Raw genomic sequence first — 21080 nt, forward strand, 5'->3', positions numbered from 1 at the left:
TTTCGTTATTATATCCGTTTATGTATAAAATCATAGTAATAGGAAGATATCGTTGTTGACAATTGGATTACATGATCAATACGACAATGGACTCTATGGATTACTTCTCTTTTTGTTTGGTTGAATAGTGGATTTGCAAGCACAAAGACAGACAAAACAGCTAGTACAATCAAATCAGTTTATAACAAGTAAACTGATTTATATTAATTAACATGTCATGATCGTGGTAGTAAACTACATATCATAAAACTACAATCTTATCTCTTGACGAAATACGATAACAAATTTTTAAAGAGTATTTATAAAAAAAATATTGAAAAATAATATAGTATTCGCGTTTGTTTAATACAAATAGTGCCTCACAATATTTCTATAACAAAATGATCTTTATAGCAATAGTACTAGTATTACTTATTGCACTGTACTTATATAATGTGCGAAATTTCGATTACTGGGAAAAAAGAGGTATAGCATATGAAAAACCAATTCTTTTTTTTGGGTCCGTGTTAAAAACATATATGTTAAGGGAAAGTATGACAACTACTGCAAATCGAATATACGAAAAATACCCCAAAGAAAAACTTGTAGGAGCATTTCGATCAACAACACCAGTGTTGTTACTTAAAGACCCTGCAATGGTGAAGCAAGTAACCATCTCTGATTTCGTTTACTTTCATGAACGTGGAATTGTACCAGGAAAATCACTAGAACCCATGTTCAAGAATTTATTTTTTGGGGAAGGTGACTTATGGCGTTTATTAAGACAACGGCTAACACCATCATTTACTAGTGGTAAATTAAGAGCAATGTTTCCTTTAATCATTGAACGTGCTGAGCATTTACGAGCACGAGCTCTAAAAGCTGCAGTCAATGGCAGTACAATGGATGCACGTGATTTAATGGCCCGATATACTACAGATTTCATTGGTGCTTGTGGATTCGGCCTAGAAGCCGACTCTCTCAATGACGACGATGCTGCATTCCGACAGTTAGGTATTAAAATATTTACATTCGGTATTCCAGATGCTATAGTCGTAGTGCTTAAAGACATGTTTCCCGTTTTGGCACGAAATTTGAAAATAATGGGAAAAGTAGAAAAAGAATTAACTATTCTGGTAAAGGAAATTTTAAGAAAAAGAAATAATAAACCTTCTGGAAGACATGATTTCATTGATTTGTTGTTAGAATGCAAAAATCAAGGCACTGTTTTGGGAGAATCAATTGAAAACTTCAATGACGATGGAACTCCAAAGGAAGCTAAATTAGAATTCGACGATGTAATTATAGCGGCCCAGGTATTTGTATTTTTCGCAGCGGGTTTCGAAACTTCTTCATCTGCATCAAGTTTCACACTACATCAACTTGCTTATAATCCAGAAGTACAAAAGAAAGTACATAAAGAAATTGATACTGTACTCGCTAAATACGACAATAAGCTTAGTTATGATGCTATTAAAGAACTCACATATTTAGAGTGGACATTTAAAGAAGCAATGAGGATTTTTCCTTCACTCGGATTTTTAGCTAGAATATGTAGACGAAAGTACACTTTTCCAGATAGTGATTTAAGTATTGATGAAGGTGTAAATGTCATAATTCCAATACAAGCTTTTCATAATGACCCTCAGTATTGGAATAATCCTGAAGAGTTTCGACCAGAACGGTTTCATCCTGATGAATTCAATGAAATTCAGAAAAGCATTTATCTTCCATTTGGCGATGGGCCACGCAATTGTATAGGTAAGTCTTACAACCATTTTTTGTTTTTGTTTTATGCGTCAGTCCGTCAGCAAGTCTGTAACTTTATATGTTATTGAGAAGTCTAGAAATAATGTAAATATGTAATTGAACCTAATTGATATTGAATTCGTTTAATTGGGTTTGATTATATGTACTAATGCAATTTGATCTGGACCTGTCAAAGCATGAAAAAATAACTCTAGATTAAGAAAGGATAGATAGGTTTTGCAACTTTATTGCTACTTAGTGAAATACATAAATGTTTTAATGTATAGTATTTTACTAAATATCCAGCACATTATAAATATAGGTTTTTGGATCGTTGGTGATCATAGCCAGTACTACCCTGTTAAATATAAATGTGATGTTTGAACATACATCTTTTATCTTTAAATAATTCGTGGCCCCATTAACCCTACAGACATCAATGATAACATCTTACAAGTACGCATTTTATAGATTCTGGTAATCATCACATATCGTCAGAATGTATTAGACGCGAATGTATCTAACAGACAACATAGCTACAAATCTACGGCCATAAATCTGACATAGAAGAAGTAGATAGACATACAATCTCTGCTATCATTCAAACATTAGCATATTATTATTTAAAATATACTCGTACTTTAAAATATACTTTACATGTAATAGACAATAAATATATATTACCTAGTACCTATGTTAATTTTAAAATATAAAATTAAAATATCTTTAAATAACAAGTATTATCAATAGGTAATTAGTAATTTAGCTTCAGAACTTAGTTTTTTCACCCAATCTATCTATACGAAATAAATTTGTATTGTCGTAATATAAAATATTAGAATAGGTAATTGTATTATTCTATTATAATTGTAGAAAGTATAATGTAATTATGTTGTTATTTTACACTTATAGAGTATTGTAAAAAACAATAAAAAAATTATATGATTACAAAATATTTTTTAGATAGAGAGAATTATTACTCATAAATTGAATGGTGAGATATGACAGTGAAATTACTAGGAAACTACACTACACAGAAATTGCAACGCATGAGAAATACGACTCGAAGTATTGATGTATATAGGGCACGAGTGCGCTTTCCATCAGATGGGCTGTGCAGTTACACATCAATCCGCTCTAATTAAGTATGTTATATTATGTCTCATTAAACTATTACTATTTTATTTCCAGGTGCCCGTCTCGGTTTGATGCAATCTTTAGCTGGATTGACTGCGATACTGTCTAAATTTTCAGTAGGGCCTGCACCGGAAACTCAACGGTATCCTTCTGTGGACCCTACCTCACATGTGGTACAAAGTATAATAGGCGGAATACCTCTCTTGTTCAATGTGAGGAAAGATGTAAAATTAAGTTGATATGTAAACTACTTACTTATTGTATATTTGTATTATTTTAAAACGATTAAAGTTAATGTACTAGAACATCACTTTGCCAGTGAATGGCAATTTGCTTGCTTGCTTATATACAACGGTGAATGTCCAATAAGTATTAACTATAACTTTTAAGCATTAAAGTAAATTTTAATAATATGTAATATATACTTTAATAATTAATAAAATAAACAATAATGGTTCGTAAAATATTGTAGTAATTTTCAAGGTAGTTTTACTGACTAGTATGGATAATAACAGCAGTGTGTCTGTAAGAAGAAATTGTACATAGTAGGTTTAGTTATGAGTAATAAAAAAAAACTTAATTGATATAGATAAACACTTACGATAAGTGAAATTTTACATTAATTTTCAAGGTAGTTCGAGTAAACAATAAAACATTAACTTCAGTGTGTCTTTTAAGAAGATATTGTACATAGTAGGTATAGTTATGAGAATAATAACAGATAAGTACTACAATCTAAGATTTTCTTCCTATATAGAGGAAAGTTTTATGTAAAGTTTATGATCTCGGCTCTAATTTAGGGTCAATACCAAATAATAATAACAAATAATATGCAATTACATCATTGTCACCTCTTACGATTACATATTGTTAGTTCATAGTGTCATATAGAGTGCTTCGCGGATTACAATAATTATTTATTTAAGAATATTTAATGTATTTTATTTATATAAAGAAAGATACTAGCGGACCAAAATTTGTTTTGCCATGTACATTATTTCTGGTTATTGCCACCCTTATCGACTAGAGTTTAAAAATATCCGTTTCGTAGGAGTTCGATAACAAACCCTGGGGTATAAGATTTTACATGTTAGATAAAAACGATTCAATTAAATTTAAGAGTTTCCGAAATTTGGTATTAACAAAACAACACCGATTTTGTTTCATTCTTCCTACTTTTATCTCTGAGATACTATTTGTATATTTCACTATTTTTATTTTGCAATGACTGCAAATGACCATAGAGACGAAATTAAAATATAGATTTTTATTTGTTTAAAAGATTAAAATTATTATACCGTATCATATTTACATCTATAAAGTATTATGATTTTTTTAAATAATTATTTATTATTATTTATTAAATTTAATAGAAAATAAATTTTTACCTAATGTATTGTCATTTTTATTATTTTACCTTATTTCAAAAACTGTCAACAGTTGATTCTCACTCATCAAATATGTCAGCCATTAATTTCTACTTATATCACAGATAACATAATATTACATACAGATACCCCATTACAAGAAAATATTTATTCTTCACTATTTTATTTTGCACCGTATAGATGTCGCTAGAATGAAGCAGTTCGGATTACTAGTGGGTGCTTAGTAACAAAGCATGAAAATAGATTAAAATATGACATCTGTTTTGCAAAGATATTTATATTAGATATGTAGGTAACTGTATCGTGTACCTCATTAGGGACGATTCAAGATTATGTAAATGTGTAGGTATTATCGTTAGCCGACACTCTGCGCTTATGTCAATGTTTTGTGTTATGGTTTATTTTACATTCCATGCCTATTTTTTTTGATATGTTGTAACGCGTCTGCGCTATACGTATAGCCTGATTTTGATATCGTACGTATTTTTTATTTCAATCGTTATATGTATTATTTTTATTTATGGTATATTTATTATTACGATGTACCCCTCTTTTACCTAATAGAATTCCGCTATATCTTATATATAAATTTTGTATCACAGTGTTAGTTGCCATATTTCTCCCACATTTTGATGAAATTTGATATGTATACTTCCCAGGTCTGAGGTAGGGTTGTTATCTATTTTTTATACCCCTAAGTCATAGGGGTGGCCTACCCCGAAAAAATATTTTTTTGTATTATGGACAATTTTTTATTTATTTATAATGTGTTACATTGAAAATACATACACGCCTTTTATTTTTAATAGCGATATTCTTACAAATATTATAAATGTAACTGTCATTTTTGTTATTTTCACGCCAAAACTGAACTGATTATTTGAAATTTCAGATAATGTAGACCCTGAGAAAGGCTACTTTTTAATGCGAAAAAGTATTGAAAGGGGAAATGAAAGGCTATATGAGGATATCGTAATTTTTAAAGTCAGATCTTGTAAGATTAAGTGAACAGGGTCGGTCTAGGTTTTTCATTATTAGAAATGTGTAACGGGGTAACACGTTATTTAGTGCGAAATTGTGTATATTACAATAAAATTTAACGAGAAAATATTATAATGATGTCACTGGGACACTCATTGCCTTACTACTATATCGTCCGTTAGTCGCGAATAGATGAAGTCTCACGGCGCCGCAGCGAAAGTACTTACTATACATACGAAGTATACATATGGGTATTACAAATGTTTTTATTACTAGTAATATTACTCTGTTATCTAAGCAAGTAATGTGTGCTTATTTTGAACTTGATAACATTCTGAATTACTCGTATATCTTTATTATACCTATATTGTTAGTGAGGGATAAAGTTGATGAACAAAAATAAAACAATATTCGTATTAAAAATATATTCATCTAATATTTTTGGCATTATTTTTAAGTTTCTTCCAAATATAAGGGGTCTGACATGGGGTGTTATGTACCTACATTAAAAAATACTTTTTGAAATGTATGAAAGAAACGTATTGTATGAAATTTTTGAAATGTGTGAAATGTATGCACCTACATTAAAAGATAATTTTTGAAATGTATGAAAGAAATGTATTGTATGAAATTTTTGAAATGTATGAAATGTAAGGACCTACATTAAAAGATAATTTTTGACATGTATGAAATGTATGAAAGAAATGTATGTACCTACATAAAAAGTTCATTTTTGAAATGTATGAAATGTATGAAAGAAATGTATGTACCTACATTAAAATATAATTTTTGAAATGTATGAGATGTATGAAAACAATGTATGTACCTACATAAAAAGTTCATTTTTGAAATGTATGAAATGTATGAAAGAAATGTATGTACCTACATTAAAAGATAATTTTTGACATGTATGAAATGTATGAAAGAAATGTATGTACCTACATTAAAAGATAATTTTTGACATGTATGAAATGTATGAAAGAAATGTATGTACCTACATTAAAATATAATTTTTGAAATGTATGAAAGTAATGTATGTACCTACATTAAAATATAATTTTTGAAATGTATGAGATGTATGAAAGAAATGTATCTACCTACATAAAAAAAAAAGTTCATTTTTGAAATGTATGAAAGAAATGTATGAGATGTATGAAAAAATGTATGTATCTACATAAAAAGTTCATTTTTGAAATGTATGAAATGTATGAAAGAAATTGTACATTAAAAGATAATTTTTGACATTTGAAATGTGAAAGAAATGTTTGTTACATTAAAATATAATGTTTGAAATGTATCCGTACAATAACAATACACGTTAAACATCACCACAGAGTCATACGCAAGTTAAAAACAAACTGCTATGATATTAATGAGAAAGGAAAATAAACTTTATGGTATTCGAGTTAGGGTCGAGTTCTCTCTTTTTTTTAAAACTATTTTAATCTTACCAGTTGCCAGTATTCGAAGACAGCTACGATTCGTACTCGATATTTTAAATTATTATGTAATCGATTTTTCAGTACAAATGTAAATAACCAACGACACTAATAATGTACTACTATATTCCGTTCTTTGAAACGGAATACTGCTATACTTAATACAAAATAATGAAAATTTACTGTTCACAACGACTCATTAAAAGCATCATCGAATAATGCGCTGTAATAAAATCCTGTTATCGATTATTAAAAAAATCGATAATACATGTATTTATTTTTAATATGACAACACTTCATACATAAGTATTATTGGAAATAGTATTATTTGCTTGTTCGGCTATTTTTAATTTACTTAAACTTTTTTTATATGTTTAATTTACAATAATAATATATTAAGTGCTTATTATTGGAAAATATAAAAAAGACATTTAATTAGGCCGATACAAATGACAACAATGCCATCTATGAAAGCATTTTGAAAACATTGAGCCCCGTATTAGCACTGATTAAAGTGTAATTAAGTACTGGAAAATAACAAAATGAGTAAATATATGAAAATTACTTTTCTAAACGCATTATTTCATTTTAACATGTATATATATTTTTTTAAAAATGGATTAAACTATTTTGAAAACACAGTTTTGTTTTTTAAAACGTTTGCAAAACTATGAAGAATTCCATCGATACCAATCACGCCATCTATATGCAACTTTTAGCAATAATAATGGCTATTTCCTCATTGAGTGCCACTGCTTATATATAAATGATGACAATATGGCAGCTGGTTAGCCCCCGCAGGAGCATGTTTTGAATTAGTAATAACAATAAGAATTCACACGCCGACAATTAATCTCATCCTAGCATAGCATGTGTCACGAATAATAAACAAGTGATAAAAATATTTAAATATCATTTTTGTAAATACATGAGTATGATTGTTTGTATTTATTTGAGTGTTTTCTATGTTTATTATCTACACAGAAAACACCCAGGATGATACAAACAATCATACTCATCGAATTCAAATGTTTGTGTCGTGCAAAGTAACAAACCCGCAATAAATAAAGTAAGCGGGTGTGCTAAACCGCTGAACTACCAATGCTGTTAAATCAATGAATACTTATAGATTTAATTTAAAAAAAAAATATCCGTTCGGAGGCTTATATTTAACTAGATATTGAAATTGCCTTAAAATTATTTACTGTAGTAGTCTACTGCGCTGTTTATATGCAACAGATTGGGCGAGTTAAAAACAAAAAAATAGTACCATATAATTGGTTGTCAAAGGCATTGTTGACCATCGATGATGTAGTTTTTCTATTACCCGGCACTGAGACTCAATCAGAAATATAAGTTGATGCAAAAAGTGTTTCAGGACTTGTTATTTTAAACTGTATATACTAGTAAAATATGTATTTAAAAATAATCAAATCCATTATTTGTTACTAATAAAAACATACTATAAAAAACAGTTTACGTATAAATTTTTGGCTAAAACCATTTGACCAAATAAAGTTGTAAAAAATAACTATAACATAGTAATATAGGAGACACCTAATTAATAGAGAATTAATTCATTATTAATTTATATTACTACACAAAAACTGTTAAAGTAAAAATGATGCCATTATCTCTTATTGAAATGAGATAAGTGTGTGCCAGTATTTATAAAAACAAATATCCCGAAGCAACGCAGTAATAAAGTTTGTTCGCTCCAATTAATATATCCCGTAGTAGCTTACAACAATATGATTTATTTAGCGATAGTACTAATAGTACTTGTGGCATTATATCTATATAATGTGCGAAACTTTGATTACTGGGAAAAACGTGGCATAAAATATGAAAAACCAATTCTCTTTTTCGGGTCGGTCCTTAAGACGTATTTGTTACAAGAAAGTATGACGCTTACTGTAAATAGAATTTACAAAAAATACCACAAAGAAAAACTTGTAGGGGCATTTCGATCAACAACTCCAGTGCTGTTACTTAAAGACCCTGCAATGGTGAAGCAAGTAATCATCTCTGATTTCGTTTACTTTCATGAACGTGGAATTGTACCAGGCAAATCACTAGAACCCATGTTCAAGAATTTGTTTTTTGGAGAAGGTGATTTATGGCGGTTATTGAGACAACGGCTAACACCATCATTTACTAGTGGTAAATTAAGAGCAATGTTTCCTTTAATCATTGAACGTGCTGAGCATTTACGAGCACGAGCTCTAAAAGCTGCAGTCAATGGCAGTACTATGGATGCACGTGATCTAATGGCCCGATATACTACTGACTTTATCGGTGCTTGTGGTTTTGGTCTAGAAGCCGACTCACTCAATGATGACGACGCTGCATTCCGACAGTTAGGTATTAAAATATTTACATTTGGTATTCCAGATGCTATAATTGTATTATTAAAAGACATGTTTCCAGTTTTGTCACGAAATTTAAAAATAATGGGAAAAGTAGAAAAAGAGTTGACGATTTTGGTAAAGGAAATATTAAGAAAAAGAAATAACAAACCTTCTGGAAGACATGATTTCATTGATTTGTTGTTAGAATGCAAGAAAGAAGGCACTGTTATTGGACAATCAATTGAAAAATTTAATTCTGATGGATCTCCAAAAGAGGCTAAATTAGAGTTTGATGATATAATTATAGCGGCCCAAGTGTTTGTATTTTTCGCAGCGGGTTTTGAAACCTCTTCATCTGCCTCAAGTTTCACATTACATCAACTTGCTTATAATCCAGAAGTACAAAAGAAAGTGCATAAAGAAATTGATACTGTACTCGCTAAATACGATAATAAGCTCAGTTATGATGCTATTAAAGAAATGACCTATTTAGAGTGGACATTTAAGGAAGCAATGCGAATTTTTCCTTCACTGGGATTTTTGGCTAGAACGTGCAGAAAACAATATTCTTTTCCAAACAGTGATTTAACAATCGACGAAGGAGTAAATGTCATAATTCCTGTTCAAGCTTTCCATAATGATCCCAAGTATTGGGATGAACCTCAAGAATTTCGACCTGAACGATTCCATCCTGATGAATTTAAAGAAACTCAGAAAAGCGTATATCTTCCATTTGGTGATGGGCCTCGTAATTGTATAGGTAAGTGTTTTAATATTTTTATACAATTCTAAATAACTTATGTACTAAACTACTTAAATAACCTGATAAAACTTATCAGGTTATAATTCGGATGCAAATTATTTAAACCATTCATGACGCATAATTATTATTTAATATTTATCGAATTGTTTTGACTGTTAAAATATAATGTTTTTACTATAGAACTGATCTGATTGTGGAAATAAAAGTCAGCTATATGTTTTGTAATCGACATACATGCATTTATGTTACATTTTAAGAACTTCAGTAACATGAATCGATATGTCATGCACGAGACCTTAAATTGTGTTAAGTTTAAGGGCACATCTATACTCACGCATAAACTAGTTATTAAAACTTTTAGTTACTAGTTATTTTAAACATCTCATATATGTATATTAACCATACTTATCATCATTACATAGTATAAAACAAAGTCGCTGTCGCTGTTTGTCCCTATGTATTCTTAAATCTTTAAAACAACGTAACGGATTTTGAAGCGGTTTTTTTATTAGATAGAGTGATTCAAGAGGAAACCAGCCCGAGTAGCTAGATGTATATAAATTTAATAAATTACATAATAATGTGGGATGTTTACAATTAGTAAACGGCTATATTATATTATTATTACTACTATACTATTTATTATTATTTTACATTACCATAGATCATATAGTCTCAAAGCGTCTACTTTATCTGTAATAATCATAAAAAAGTTTATGAAAATAAAAAAATAGTAAATGATGTATCGATTACCATACTGGATGGATGCGTACACGCTTCGCAATTGTTACGTGTTTGCTAGATAACGTTTTCAACTCTTGTTTAATAACGTCGTAAAATAATTTTATCAGACATCTATCATCTTGTAAGTATCGACTGCCTAACTAATAACATTAAAAGTTTATATTACAGTCTGTCAATATATTTCAGACATACATAAAATAAATTTGTGGGTCGTGCTCCATCCGCTCTTTTGGCATATCCTGACATTCCTTCTGTACTACGTATTGCATAAAACTATGAAAGTATCAGATGAACGAAAGTGAACGAAATGTCTGTTTGGTAATTGCAAATAATGCTATTTTTTTATTTATATATTTTTCTAAGATAATAATCAGAAATAAAGAATTTAAATGAACTAATGTCATAAATTTATGACATCAGTACATGGATCTATTTGAACAGTAGTTACTAAATCATGATATACTATACATACATAGAGAGACCATTGTCTATGACTTACCCAGCGAAGTAGGGAGATTAGTGCAATTAGTACATATGCGTACACAATAATTACTATTTATTATGTGTCTCTGGGTAAATCAACTTATTATTTTATTTCCAGGTGCCCGTCTTGGTTTGATGCAATCTTTAGCTGGTTTGTCTGCAATACTATCTCGGTTCTCAGTAGCGCCTGCACCAGAGACTAAACGGTACCCTACAGTGGACCCAACCTCACATGTTGTACAAAGTATTACAGGAGGAATACCTCTGTTATTCAATGTGAGAAAAGATGTAGCATGTTGATCAATCAAATAATTATTTATATTACCGTGAGTATACAATCTATTAGGTAATATATAGACATAATGAGTGTGTTATATGATGTAAGATTTTTAAGTTTATTATTTATTTAAAAGATACATACATTCGATCACATATTTGCCTGAATTTACTAATAGTTTGGTAGTTTGCCCAGTGGAATTATGTAACAATGTGTGTGCGTTACTCTTGTGGTATCAGGTTATTAATATAAGTAATACTTTATTAAATTATGAAATGGCACTTCTTTGTAGACTACTGTATAGAATAAGTTATTTATTAAATTGCCAATAAAAATGATTTGTATTTCTATATAATAAAAATTTTATTAAGACAAATTGTTTTTATCGTCGTCATTGATGTTTGTTATGGCAGTAATATAGAGTCAAAGGTAAGAAAGTATTATTTTGTAAATGTTGTAGATACTAATGTCATCTTGTTACCTCTATTTACATTTCTTCCTGTACATTAAAATAAAATATTGGGGTTTTTGTTTATTATATAAATATTAGAGTTAAATTTTAATGCTACGATAACTGAAATTTAACTTTAATACATCTGAAAATTTTGTAATTTTGAGTATATTAAGTAACTAACAGTACTTATAATGTTATAGACTACCGATATAGCTAGTGCCAATCAGTTTCCAAAGATAGGTCGAGAAATTCTTTGCACATTTGTAAATTCACCGAGATATATAATAGTACGGAATATGATAAATTATTATCTTCATTTGTTATTGTTACCAGCAAAGAACCGTTGATCTCATTTAATAGAAACACTCGAACATTTCGTATACATTATGTAACTGAAGAAATCACAACTTCACATGAATAATGGTTTTAAACTTGATATTGAATGGCCGGAAATCCTTATATTATATATTGTTTTTGGTGACTCAATAAAATTATCCCAAAAAATAGCATTTATTATGTACCACATACTAAATGTATCTCAAATTTCATTTAACTAATACTTTATTTATCGAGCAACAGGAATATCTAATAAGTGATCAAAACTTAAATAAAACGAAAACATTCGAAAATCTCACTGCAACGGAAAATAAATTTATAAGTTGAATGTCGCAGGAAACGTCTAGTTAACCAATATAATTAAGTCTCATGTCTTAATAGTAGATAAAAACTTGTACGATAAACTCAGAAAAAACTATATATTTATCAATTGTTGAAGTACGATAAGAAAATTGGTAACAGTATTTATAAATATAAATATCCAGAAGCAGCGCAGTGATTACATTTATTTGCTACAATTAGTATATCGCGCTTTAACTTATTACAAAATGATTTTCTTAGCAATAGTTGTAGTATTACTTATTGCACTGTATTTATACAATGTAAGAAATTTTGATTATTGGGAAAAAAGAGGTATAGCATATGAAAAACCAGTGGTATTTTTCGGATCTGTTATAAAGACGTATACGCTACAGGAAAGTATGACTACCACAATAAATAGAATATACGATAAATACCCAAAAGAGAAACTGGTAGGCGCCTTTAGAACAACTACTCCTATTCTAGTGATTAAAGATCCTGCGATGGTAAAGCAAGTAATCATCTCTGACTTCATTTACTTTCATGAACGTGGAATTGTACCAGGTAAATCTCTAGAACCCATGTTCAAGAATTTATTTTTCGGAGAGGGTGATTTGTGGCGATTACTGAGACAACGACTGACACCAGCATTTACCAGTGGTAAATTAAGAGCAATGTTTCCCTTAATAATTGAACGTGCTGAGCATTTACGTGCTCGAGCTTTAAAGGCAGCAGTCAACGGCAGTACAATGGATGCACGAGATTTAATGGCAAGATATACTACTGATTTCATCGGTGCTTGTGGATTCGGTCTAGAAGCGGACTCACTCAATGACGAAGATGCTGCATTCCGGCAGCTAGGTATTAAAATATTCACATTCGATATTCAAGATGCTTTAGTTGTACTATTAAAAGATATGTTTCCGGTTATGGCAAGAAACTTGAGAATAATGGGGAAAGTTGAAAATGAATTAACCCTTCTTGTAAAAGAGATTCTAAGAAAAAGAAACTACAAACCTTCTGGACGACATGACTTCATCGATTTGTTGTTAGAATGCAAAAACCAAGGAACCGTTATTGGTCAGTCAATAGAAAAATTTAATGACGATGGAACTCCTAAAGAGGCTAAATTAGAATTCGACGAAGTAATTATAGCCGCCCAAGTATTTGTATTTTTTGCAGCTGGTTTTGAAACATCTTCTTCTGCAACGAGTTTTACATTACACCAACTTGCTTACAATCAAGAAGTACAAAAAAAAGTACACAAGGAGATTGATACTATATTAGCTAAATATAACAACAAGCTCAGTTATGATGCTATTAAAGAAATGACATATTTAACGTGGACCTTTAAGGAAGCAATGAGAATTTTTCCTTCACTAGGATTTTTAGCTAGAACATGCCGAAAAAAATACACATTCCCGGACAGTGACTTAACCATTGACGAAGGAGTAAACATCATAATACCACTTCAATCCTTTCATAATGATCCTGCGTATTGGAATAATCCTGAAGAATTCCGACCTGAAAGATTTCATCCTGATGAATTTAATGAGACTCAAAAAAGTGTTTATCTTCCATTTGGTGACGGCCCTCGCAATTGTATAGGTAAGTTATACGTTTTATAGTTTTTAATTTATTGTTTTATACGTAAAATCGTAATAATATCAACAGTAATTTTAGAAAAATAATAATATCATTATACCATAACATACTATTAAATTCGTAACGCTATCTTTCAACCAGTAGAAAGTTTTGACTAGTAATATGTTTAAACCACGGTATTTTTCATAAATGGCTGACTTGTATTATGACTACTTCATAAGTCACACTTGTGAACAAGTTCGGCTTACTTTAACCAATTGCAATAATCTCCAAGAAACTCTTAATTAACTACAGAAGATTAATGGTAATATGTGAATTTGTAATCACTTTTTTATCTCGAAGATTAAATAGATAGGTAAATGTCATATTTTCAAATAATGTTACCAGCTGTAGTGGTGTAGTGCTGTGCCTTCAGTCATTACCGATAAAGGGTTCGTTGAATCGTAACTTTTTATTTTAGACGATTAGTTTTAAAGTTTTTTATGAAGTTAATAAAATTCACCTACACACCAGTTTTCCATTACTCTCTTTCAATTAAAGAATATAAAAATACATTTTTGTGGTTTCTCTGCATATAGTATAATATTAAGTATCAAACTACAAACCAACAATTTTTTATTTCAGTCAACTAAACATTTTTAATAAGTGTATTATTATAAAACACGATATCGTACAAACGTATCTTTTTATGAGACAACTAATTCTTCTATTTTATATCTAATGTATATGTAAATATAAAAACTACAGTCATGTTATAACCCCTCATTTATACTAATACTATATTTATTATGTGTTTAAAACCTATTACATTTTAATTAAACCCACATATTATCTATGAATAACGTATAAAAATCGTTAATTAATATTATTTTCGATAGTAGCACAACACTATTTAAGAATCACAAAAACCTGGCAACATAGTTAAAATCAATTACATCTCATAGATAACAAACATACTAAATAGCTGTTACTTGATTATTTTCAACTGTTACATCAGGTGCATCGTTTATTATTAGTTTTTAATTGTGATCGTCGGACTATTTACCGCTCTACCATATATTACTATTAATCTCAATAAAATATTGTGGTTAAGTATAGAATACGTAATTAACACAATATTTAAGTAGTGAAGAGTTTTTAATTGGGCGATAATTATAGTAAAGTTACACAATATTTTGGAATGTTCTGATTAAAATTAATAATTGAAAACTACTAATATTTACTTTGCCATCTGTTAACTTTAACTTATTTAAAAAATAAGTGAAGTAACTTAATTTTGATCACGAGTGAAAGATATATATGTATATGTATATACCTACATATGTACGTTTCGAGCATAATATATTAAATCGTATAGAATTGTTTAAAGTTAACAATCAAAACATAATCGCTTCACACAAAGTAGCACCATTTATTTTAAACAAATTGTGTATGGAGAGCGAAAATAACTTTCATATATATATAGTAATTAAGAATTATTATTACATATTAGCCTACTAAAAACATTTTTATGAGCAAAGCTCTGTTTATGAGTAAAGTGTATACTGAATTTGTTTTTTTTTTTCAGGTGCCCGTCTCGGTCTAATGCAATCTTTAGCTGGTTTGACTGCCATTCTATCTCAGTTCTCTGTAGAACCTGCACCAGAGACTAAACGTTACCCCACTATAGACCCTACCTCGCACGTGGTACAAAGTATTTCAGGAGGTTTACCGCTCTTATTCAATGTCAGAAAAGATGTAAAAGTATGCTGATATGTCTATTATAAAGTTCTGTATCAATTCATTGTGGAATCTTATGCGAAAATAGTACCTGGCAGTTTCATCTGCGAACTCGACGATTGATTGTGAATAATATTTCATTTATACAAAAGATGAGTTTGATTAAAATACATCTATTTAAAAATAAGTATGTTTAATTTAATTTCAATCATTAATTAAATGTAGTATATAAATTATCAAGACTATTCATGGATCTCTACTACGAGAGAATTTGGAGAAAATCATCTACACAAATTTTACTCTGTGTCATAATTTCTGAGATAGGCAATATAATGCAGACTACGACTACAATTCGTGTACAGAGGATTTTTAAGGCACTGGGTCCCATATAGATAATATCACCCACATAGGACCCAGAGGTCTAAGACATAGTTATACTCAAACAGACAGACAGACATGGACAGACTTGGACAGATTCTGCAAAGTAAATTATGTTATACGTAATTTACTTTGTAGAATCTATATTAGTAATATTAAGAAAATCGTTAATTTTACGTATCGATGTACCCATCTTATTTAATTTTTAGAAACCTCACACTTCGATACTTTTTAGTGAGTCTTAATAAAAGTCTCGAGGTCATGGCGGATTTTTTTATAGCCAATAATGGAATTATGGTTCCGCCTGAACTAATTGTATACGCTGGTACACCACCAGAGTATATCATGTTGCCCCACCAATCTGTCGTGGTTCAATGCTAACAATGGGGCTTTCAGTTTTTATTACTAACAACGTCGACAATGCCAAATGAGTAACTTCTGTCTACATCATCTGGGATATCTGGCGTAATGGTACAAATACAAATTAAGTCACATATATTATTTCTACTTAGCAATAGTTTCAAAGAAAAAATGTTGCGTATATGATGTAGATAAATGTATTTATACATTATTTACGTAGCATAATTATGTATGACAACGGTCAAGTGTTTCGCATATCGATGGTTCTGTATTATATATTTCCAACATATTATATACTACCATATACACATACTTCGTAAACTTCTATTTCTATTCATTTTCACTGTTATTCAAGGTAAGTTTTAAGCAAATGTGATTCCACGTCTATTCTAACTGGTTGCAAAAATAAATTGAGTACAGTCAACTGCGTAGCTACCTCTACCTCACTTATTTCAGACAACCGCAAAGTAGCTTCTTTGTAAGCAGTGTTTAGATTGAAGGATGAGATATGGTAATGAATCACAGGTTACAGGGGCATATCTTAATCCTACGGAATGACGCATCATATTGTGACATCACTATTCTGTACCTCTTCAAACAAATATTTGTAGACGGCGATTGCAACTTACTATTAGTTAGGTGGGAGGTTAGCTTATTTGCTTTAAGAGTAACATAAAAAAGCGTTTGTATTGTTTGTACTATACAGAGTTGTAGAAACTTATCATTTTCTAACAGAAAGGTAGACAGACAGAGTATGTGACTGAGTCTATTACAGATTTCCTTAGTTTGATACGAATCACTAAAATTGATAATTACCACCAAACAAAGTCTAGAGATAAAAGAAGCTTGGTGTCAAAATTCAGTTGATAAGATGCACGATATGTGACGTAATATATTTATGTTTATAATAATATGAGTTGGTCAGAAATGTGACTGTGCAAATGCTCAAAGTCAGTTTATTCTTATATAACGGCATCGATATTTAGCAATAATATTGATAAGCTGGATTATTTTGTATTAAATTTTTTTGCATTGTATGTTCCTGCTATTTATCTTTACCTATCTTAATAATCAGTTAATTCTTTTTACTAAACTTTCCACAGCAACAGATATATAAAAAAATATTTTAATTTTAGTATGTTTGTTTAAAATAGTCCACAATGTTTTGCAATAAGAATTACTTGAACGATTTTAATTTACTTTTCACTTATTGATAGCTGAATTATGAGATACAAATAGTTTTGTTAATAGTTTATATATACTTGTTTATTAGTAAACAGTTTTATCATTCCATTTTCATGAATAAAAATAAAAGTGAAACCAAAAAATAATTTGACTTGAAAATATTATTTCAAATTAGTATAAATTACGGATTCACTGACCGATATTTAAAGCAGGATATCATTTTCTTAATATTGATAACATGAAGAGATTATATACAATTAGGTTTGCATAAAGCAAGAGATTTAACAATTGCTCATATTACCTATCTACCTACTACCTAAAGTTATATAGATATTAAAATCTTTTGAAGTATATTGTTCCACTACTACTCACTAACTATCGGGAGAGATCTAATTATAATAACAGGAAATTTGATAAATAGTACTTGCATTTATAACAATTATTATATTATATTTATATAGCGTTTTCTCTACACTTACTTTTGTTCATAGTAGGAGTACTTAGGAGGAGACTAGGATAACACTATTTCTTACCTCTCATATACTTAAATCAGGTCAATAAACTAATCTCTTAGCAATAATATACCCAAGGACTGCAAAACTTTAAAAAGTAATCCCATAACTCATTCAAACGTTGCACGATTTGCACGTTAAATGTCGCAGGAAATATTTAGTTAATCAACATAATTATGAATCATGAGTTATTCACAAATAAAACTATAATTGTATCAACTGTTAAGATACGATAAGAAAATTGGTAATAGTATTTATAAATACGAATATCAAGAAGCAACGCAGTGATTATATTTATTTGCTATAATTGACACATCTTGTTATAACTACTAACAAAATGATTTTATTAGCAATAGTTGTAGTATTACTTATTACACTGTATCTATACAATGTAAGAAATTATGATTACTGGGAAAAAAGAGGTATAAAATACGTAAAACCAGTGATAATTTTCGGATCTGTAGTAAAGACATATATGCTACAGGAAAGTATGACTACCGCAATGTGCAAAATATACAATAACTACCCCAAAGAGAAACTGGTAGGGGCATTTAGAACAACAACTCCAGTTTTGATAATTAGAGATCCTGCGATAGTGAAAAATGTTATAATCTCCGACTTCGTTTACTTTCATGAACGTGGAATCATACCAGGTAAATCACTAGAACCCATGTTTAAAAATTTGTTCTTCGGAGAAGGTGACTTGTGGCGCTTACTAAGACAACGACTAACACCCGCATTTACCAGTGGTAAATTACGAGCAATGTTTCCCTTAATTGTTGAACGCGCGGAACATTTGCGAGCACGAGCTCTAAAAGCAGCAGTCAATGGTAGTACAATGGATGCACGAGATTTAATGGCAAGATATACTACAGATTTCATCGGTGCTTGTGGATTCGGCCTAGAAGCGGACTCTCTCAACGATGAAGATGCTGCATTCCGACAGCTAGGTATTAAAATATTTACATTCGATCTTCAAGATGCTTTAGTTGTGCTATTAAAAGATATGTTCCCAGTTATGGCAAAGAACTTGAGAATAATGGGGAAAGTTGAAAGTGAATTAATAATTCTGGTCAAGGAGATTCTAAGAAAGAGAAACTACAAACCTTCTGGACGACATGATTTCATCGATTTGTTGTTAGAATGCAAAAACCAAGGAACCGTTATTGGTCAGTCAATAGAAAAATTTAACGACGATGGAACTCCTAAAGAGGCTAAATTAGAATTCGATGACGTAATTATAGCCGCCCAAGTATTTGTATTTTTCGCAGCTGGTTTTGAAACATCTTCTTCTGCAACGAGTTTTACATTACACCAACTTGCTCATAATCCAGAAGTACAAAAAAAAGTACACAAGGAGATTGACACTGTACTAGCTAAATACGACAACAAGCTCTGTTATGAGGCTATTAACGAACTGACTTATTTAACATGGACCTTTAAAGAAGCAATGAGGATTTTTCCTTCACTAGGATTTTTAGCCAGAACTTGCAGAAAAAAATATACATTTCCAAATAGTGACTTGACCATTGATGAAGGAGTAAACATCGTAATACCCATTCAATCCTTTCATAATGATCCTCAGTATTGGGATAATCCTCAAGAATTTCGACCTGAAAGATTTCATCCTGATGAATTTAATGAAATTCACAAAAGTGTTTATCTTCCATTTGGTGACGGCCCTCGCAATTGTATAGGTAAGTCAGACTTTTTACATTATTTCAGTTTAGTAGTTTATACGTAAAGCCATATTATTAGGTATATTATTATGTATTATTGTATGATAATATTTTATATATTATAATACACTTTTGAAGTAGTATTATGGTGTAACAAAAAGGAATTTTGACTAGTACCAAGTCAAAACCACGACCTATTTAAAGTATGGCTAACTGTGCTTAATGATATGTAAATAGCTCAGACATAAGAACGAGTGATGCTTATTTTTTTTAAATTTAATTCCATTGGTCTGCTCTTAACTGACTATATTAGTTGATGGTACAACCAATTATGTTATCTGTGGTACAACTGTGTAACTGTTACTTTATTACTGCTCGGCCACATTCATTGTTACCTTAGTTAACTTCCTATTAAACAAAAATCTGTAAAATAATTTTGCTTTAGTGAACTAAGCGAGTGGTGCTTAGTTAACTTAACTAATAAGTAATCATAGAGGTCCAGTTTTATATAGGTAGTAATTATAAATTTAACTATTGATATGTGTATGTATTCAGTTTCTCAACATACCATACCATGTATGTGCACCTAATTTGTTAATGTAATTTTCCAGGTGCTCGTCTGGGATTAATGCAATCTTTAGCTGGTTTGACTGCTATTCTATCTCAGTTCTCTGTAGAACCTGCACCAGAGACTAAGCGTTACCCTACTATAGACCCCACCTCACATGTGGTACAAAGTATTTCAGGAGGTCTACCACTCTTGTTCAATGTGAGAAAGGATGTAAAATTGTGTTGATGTTAGTATTATTCTAGTAACTGTTATAAGATTGAATATGAATGATATTTATTTCATTAAGAAAACGATGTATATATATAATATATTATTATAGATTAAATATATTTTTTTTAAAACAAAGTGTTAAATTTTTTGTGTAGCTTTTATTTATATTATAATAACTAATAAGTCCATCTACTGCTGTAAATGCATAAAGACATATATAGGTTTTTGTATTTCTATCCTTGGAATAGAACATACCTTTATATAAATAGCTGCACGCCCCGGCTTCGCCCGGGTGTACATGTATTATATATATATATATATATATATATATATATCACATAATCCTTCCTCTAGAATCACTATGTATTAAAAAAACCGCTTCAAAATCCGTTACGTAGTTTTAAAGATTTACGAATACATAGGGACAGACAGCGACAGCGACTTTATTTTATACTATATAATGATGATGGAACTTGATGG

At 30.1% G+C, this 21080-nt stretch overlaps 5 protein-coding genes across 5 annotated transcripts in view; 4 read left to right on the top strand and 1 right to left on the bottom strand.

Moving 5' to 3' along the window:
• Positions 1 to 21080, bottom strand: part of LOC131840854 (dopamine D2-like receptor) — a 180370-nt gene that overhangs the window by 37239 nt on the left and 122051 nt on the right. The window lies entirely within an intron of this gene.
• Positions 381 to 3104, top strand: LOC131840837 (cytochrome P450 6B2-like). The gene is made up of 2 exons (XM_059189034.1): positions 381 to 1740; positions 2920 to 3104. The coding sequence occupies exons 1-2, from the start codon at positions 381 to 383 to the stop codon at positions 3102 to 3104; spliced, it is 1545 nt and encodes a 514-aa protein (XP_059045017.1).
• LOC131840845 (cytochrome P450 6B2-like) lies at positions 8425 to 11314 on the top strand. The gene is made up of 2 exons (XM_059189043.1): positions 8425 to 9784; positions 11133 to 11314. Exons 1-2 carry the CDS (start codon positions 8425 to 8427, stop codon positions 11312 to 11314), a joined length of 1542 nt encoding a protein of 513 aa, XP_059045026.1.
• Positions 12630 to 15738, top strand: LOC131840825 (cytochrome P450 6B7-like). The gene is made up of 2 exons (XM_059189024.1): positions 12630 to 13989; positions 15554 to 15738. Exons 1-2 carry the CDS (start codon positions 12630 to 12632, stop codon positions 15736 to 15738), a joined length of 1545 nt encoding a protein of 514 aa, XP_059045007.1.
• On the top strand, positions 18463 to 20615 carry LOC131840865 (cytochrome P450 6B7-like). Its single transcript, XM_059189059.1, has 2 exons — positions 18463 to 19837; positions 20431 to 20615. Exons 1-2 carry the CDS (start codon positions 18478 to 18480, stop codon positions 20613 to 20615), a joined length of 1545 nt encoding a protein of 514 aa, XP_059045042.1. The 5' UTR covers positions 18463 to 18477.

The sequence above is a fragment of the Achroia grisella genome, unplaced genomic scaffold (genome assembly GCF_030625045.1).
Source record: "Achroia grisella isolate CSIRO2021 unplaced genomic scaffold, CSIRO_AGI_Agris_v1 utg1063, whole genome shotgun sequence".
In the NCBI taxonomy this organism is placed as follows: Eukaryota; Metazoa; Arthropoda; class Insecta; order Lepidoptera; family Pyralidae; genus Achroia; species Achroia grisella.

What these genes read in the sequence shown, in the direction of transcription:
- LOC131840825 (XM_059189024.1), top strand. Translation starts at nt 12,630, where the DNA reads ATGATTTTCTTAGCAATAGTTGTAGTATTACTTATTGCACTGTATTTA. An exon ending in CGGCCCTCGCAATTGTATAG is followed by an intron (nt 13,990 to 15,553) that starts GTAAGTTATACG and finishes TTTTTTTTTCAG; the next exon opens with GTGCCCGTCTCGGTCTAATG.
- LOC131840845 (XM_059189043.1), top strand. Translation starts at nt 8,425, where the DNA reads ATGATTTATTTAGCGATAGTACTAATAGTACTTGTGGCATTATATCTA. An exon ending in TGGGCCTCGTAATTGTATAG is followed by an intron (nt 9,785 to 11,132) that starts GTAAGTGTTTTA and finishes TTTTATTTCCAG; the next exon opens with GTGCCCGTCTTGGTTTGATG.
- LOC131840837 (XM_059189034.1), top strand. Translation starts at nt 381, where the DNA reads ATGATCTTTATAGCAATAGTACTAGTATTACTTATTGCACTGTACTTA. An exon ending in TGGGCCACGCAATTGTATAG is followed by an intron (nt 1,741 to 2,919) that starts GTAAGTCTTACA and finishes TTTTATTTCCAG; the next exon opens with GTGCCCGTCTCGGTTTGATG.
- LOC131840865 (XM_059189059.1), top strand. Translation starts at nt 18,478, where the DNA reads ATGATTTTATTAGCAATAGTTGTAGTATTACTTATTACACTGTATCTA. An exon ending in CGGCCCTCGCAATTGTATAG is followed by an intron (nt 19,838 to 20,430) that starts GTAAGTCAGACT and finishes GTAATTTTCCAG; the next exon opens with GTGCTCGTCTGGGATTAATG.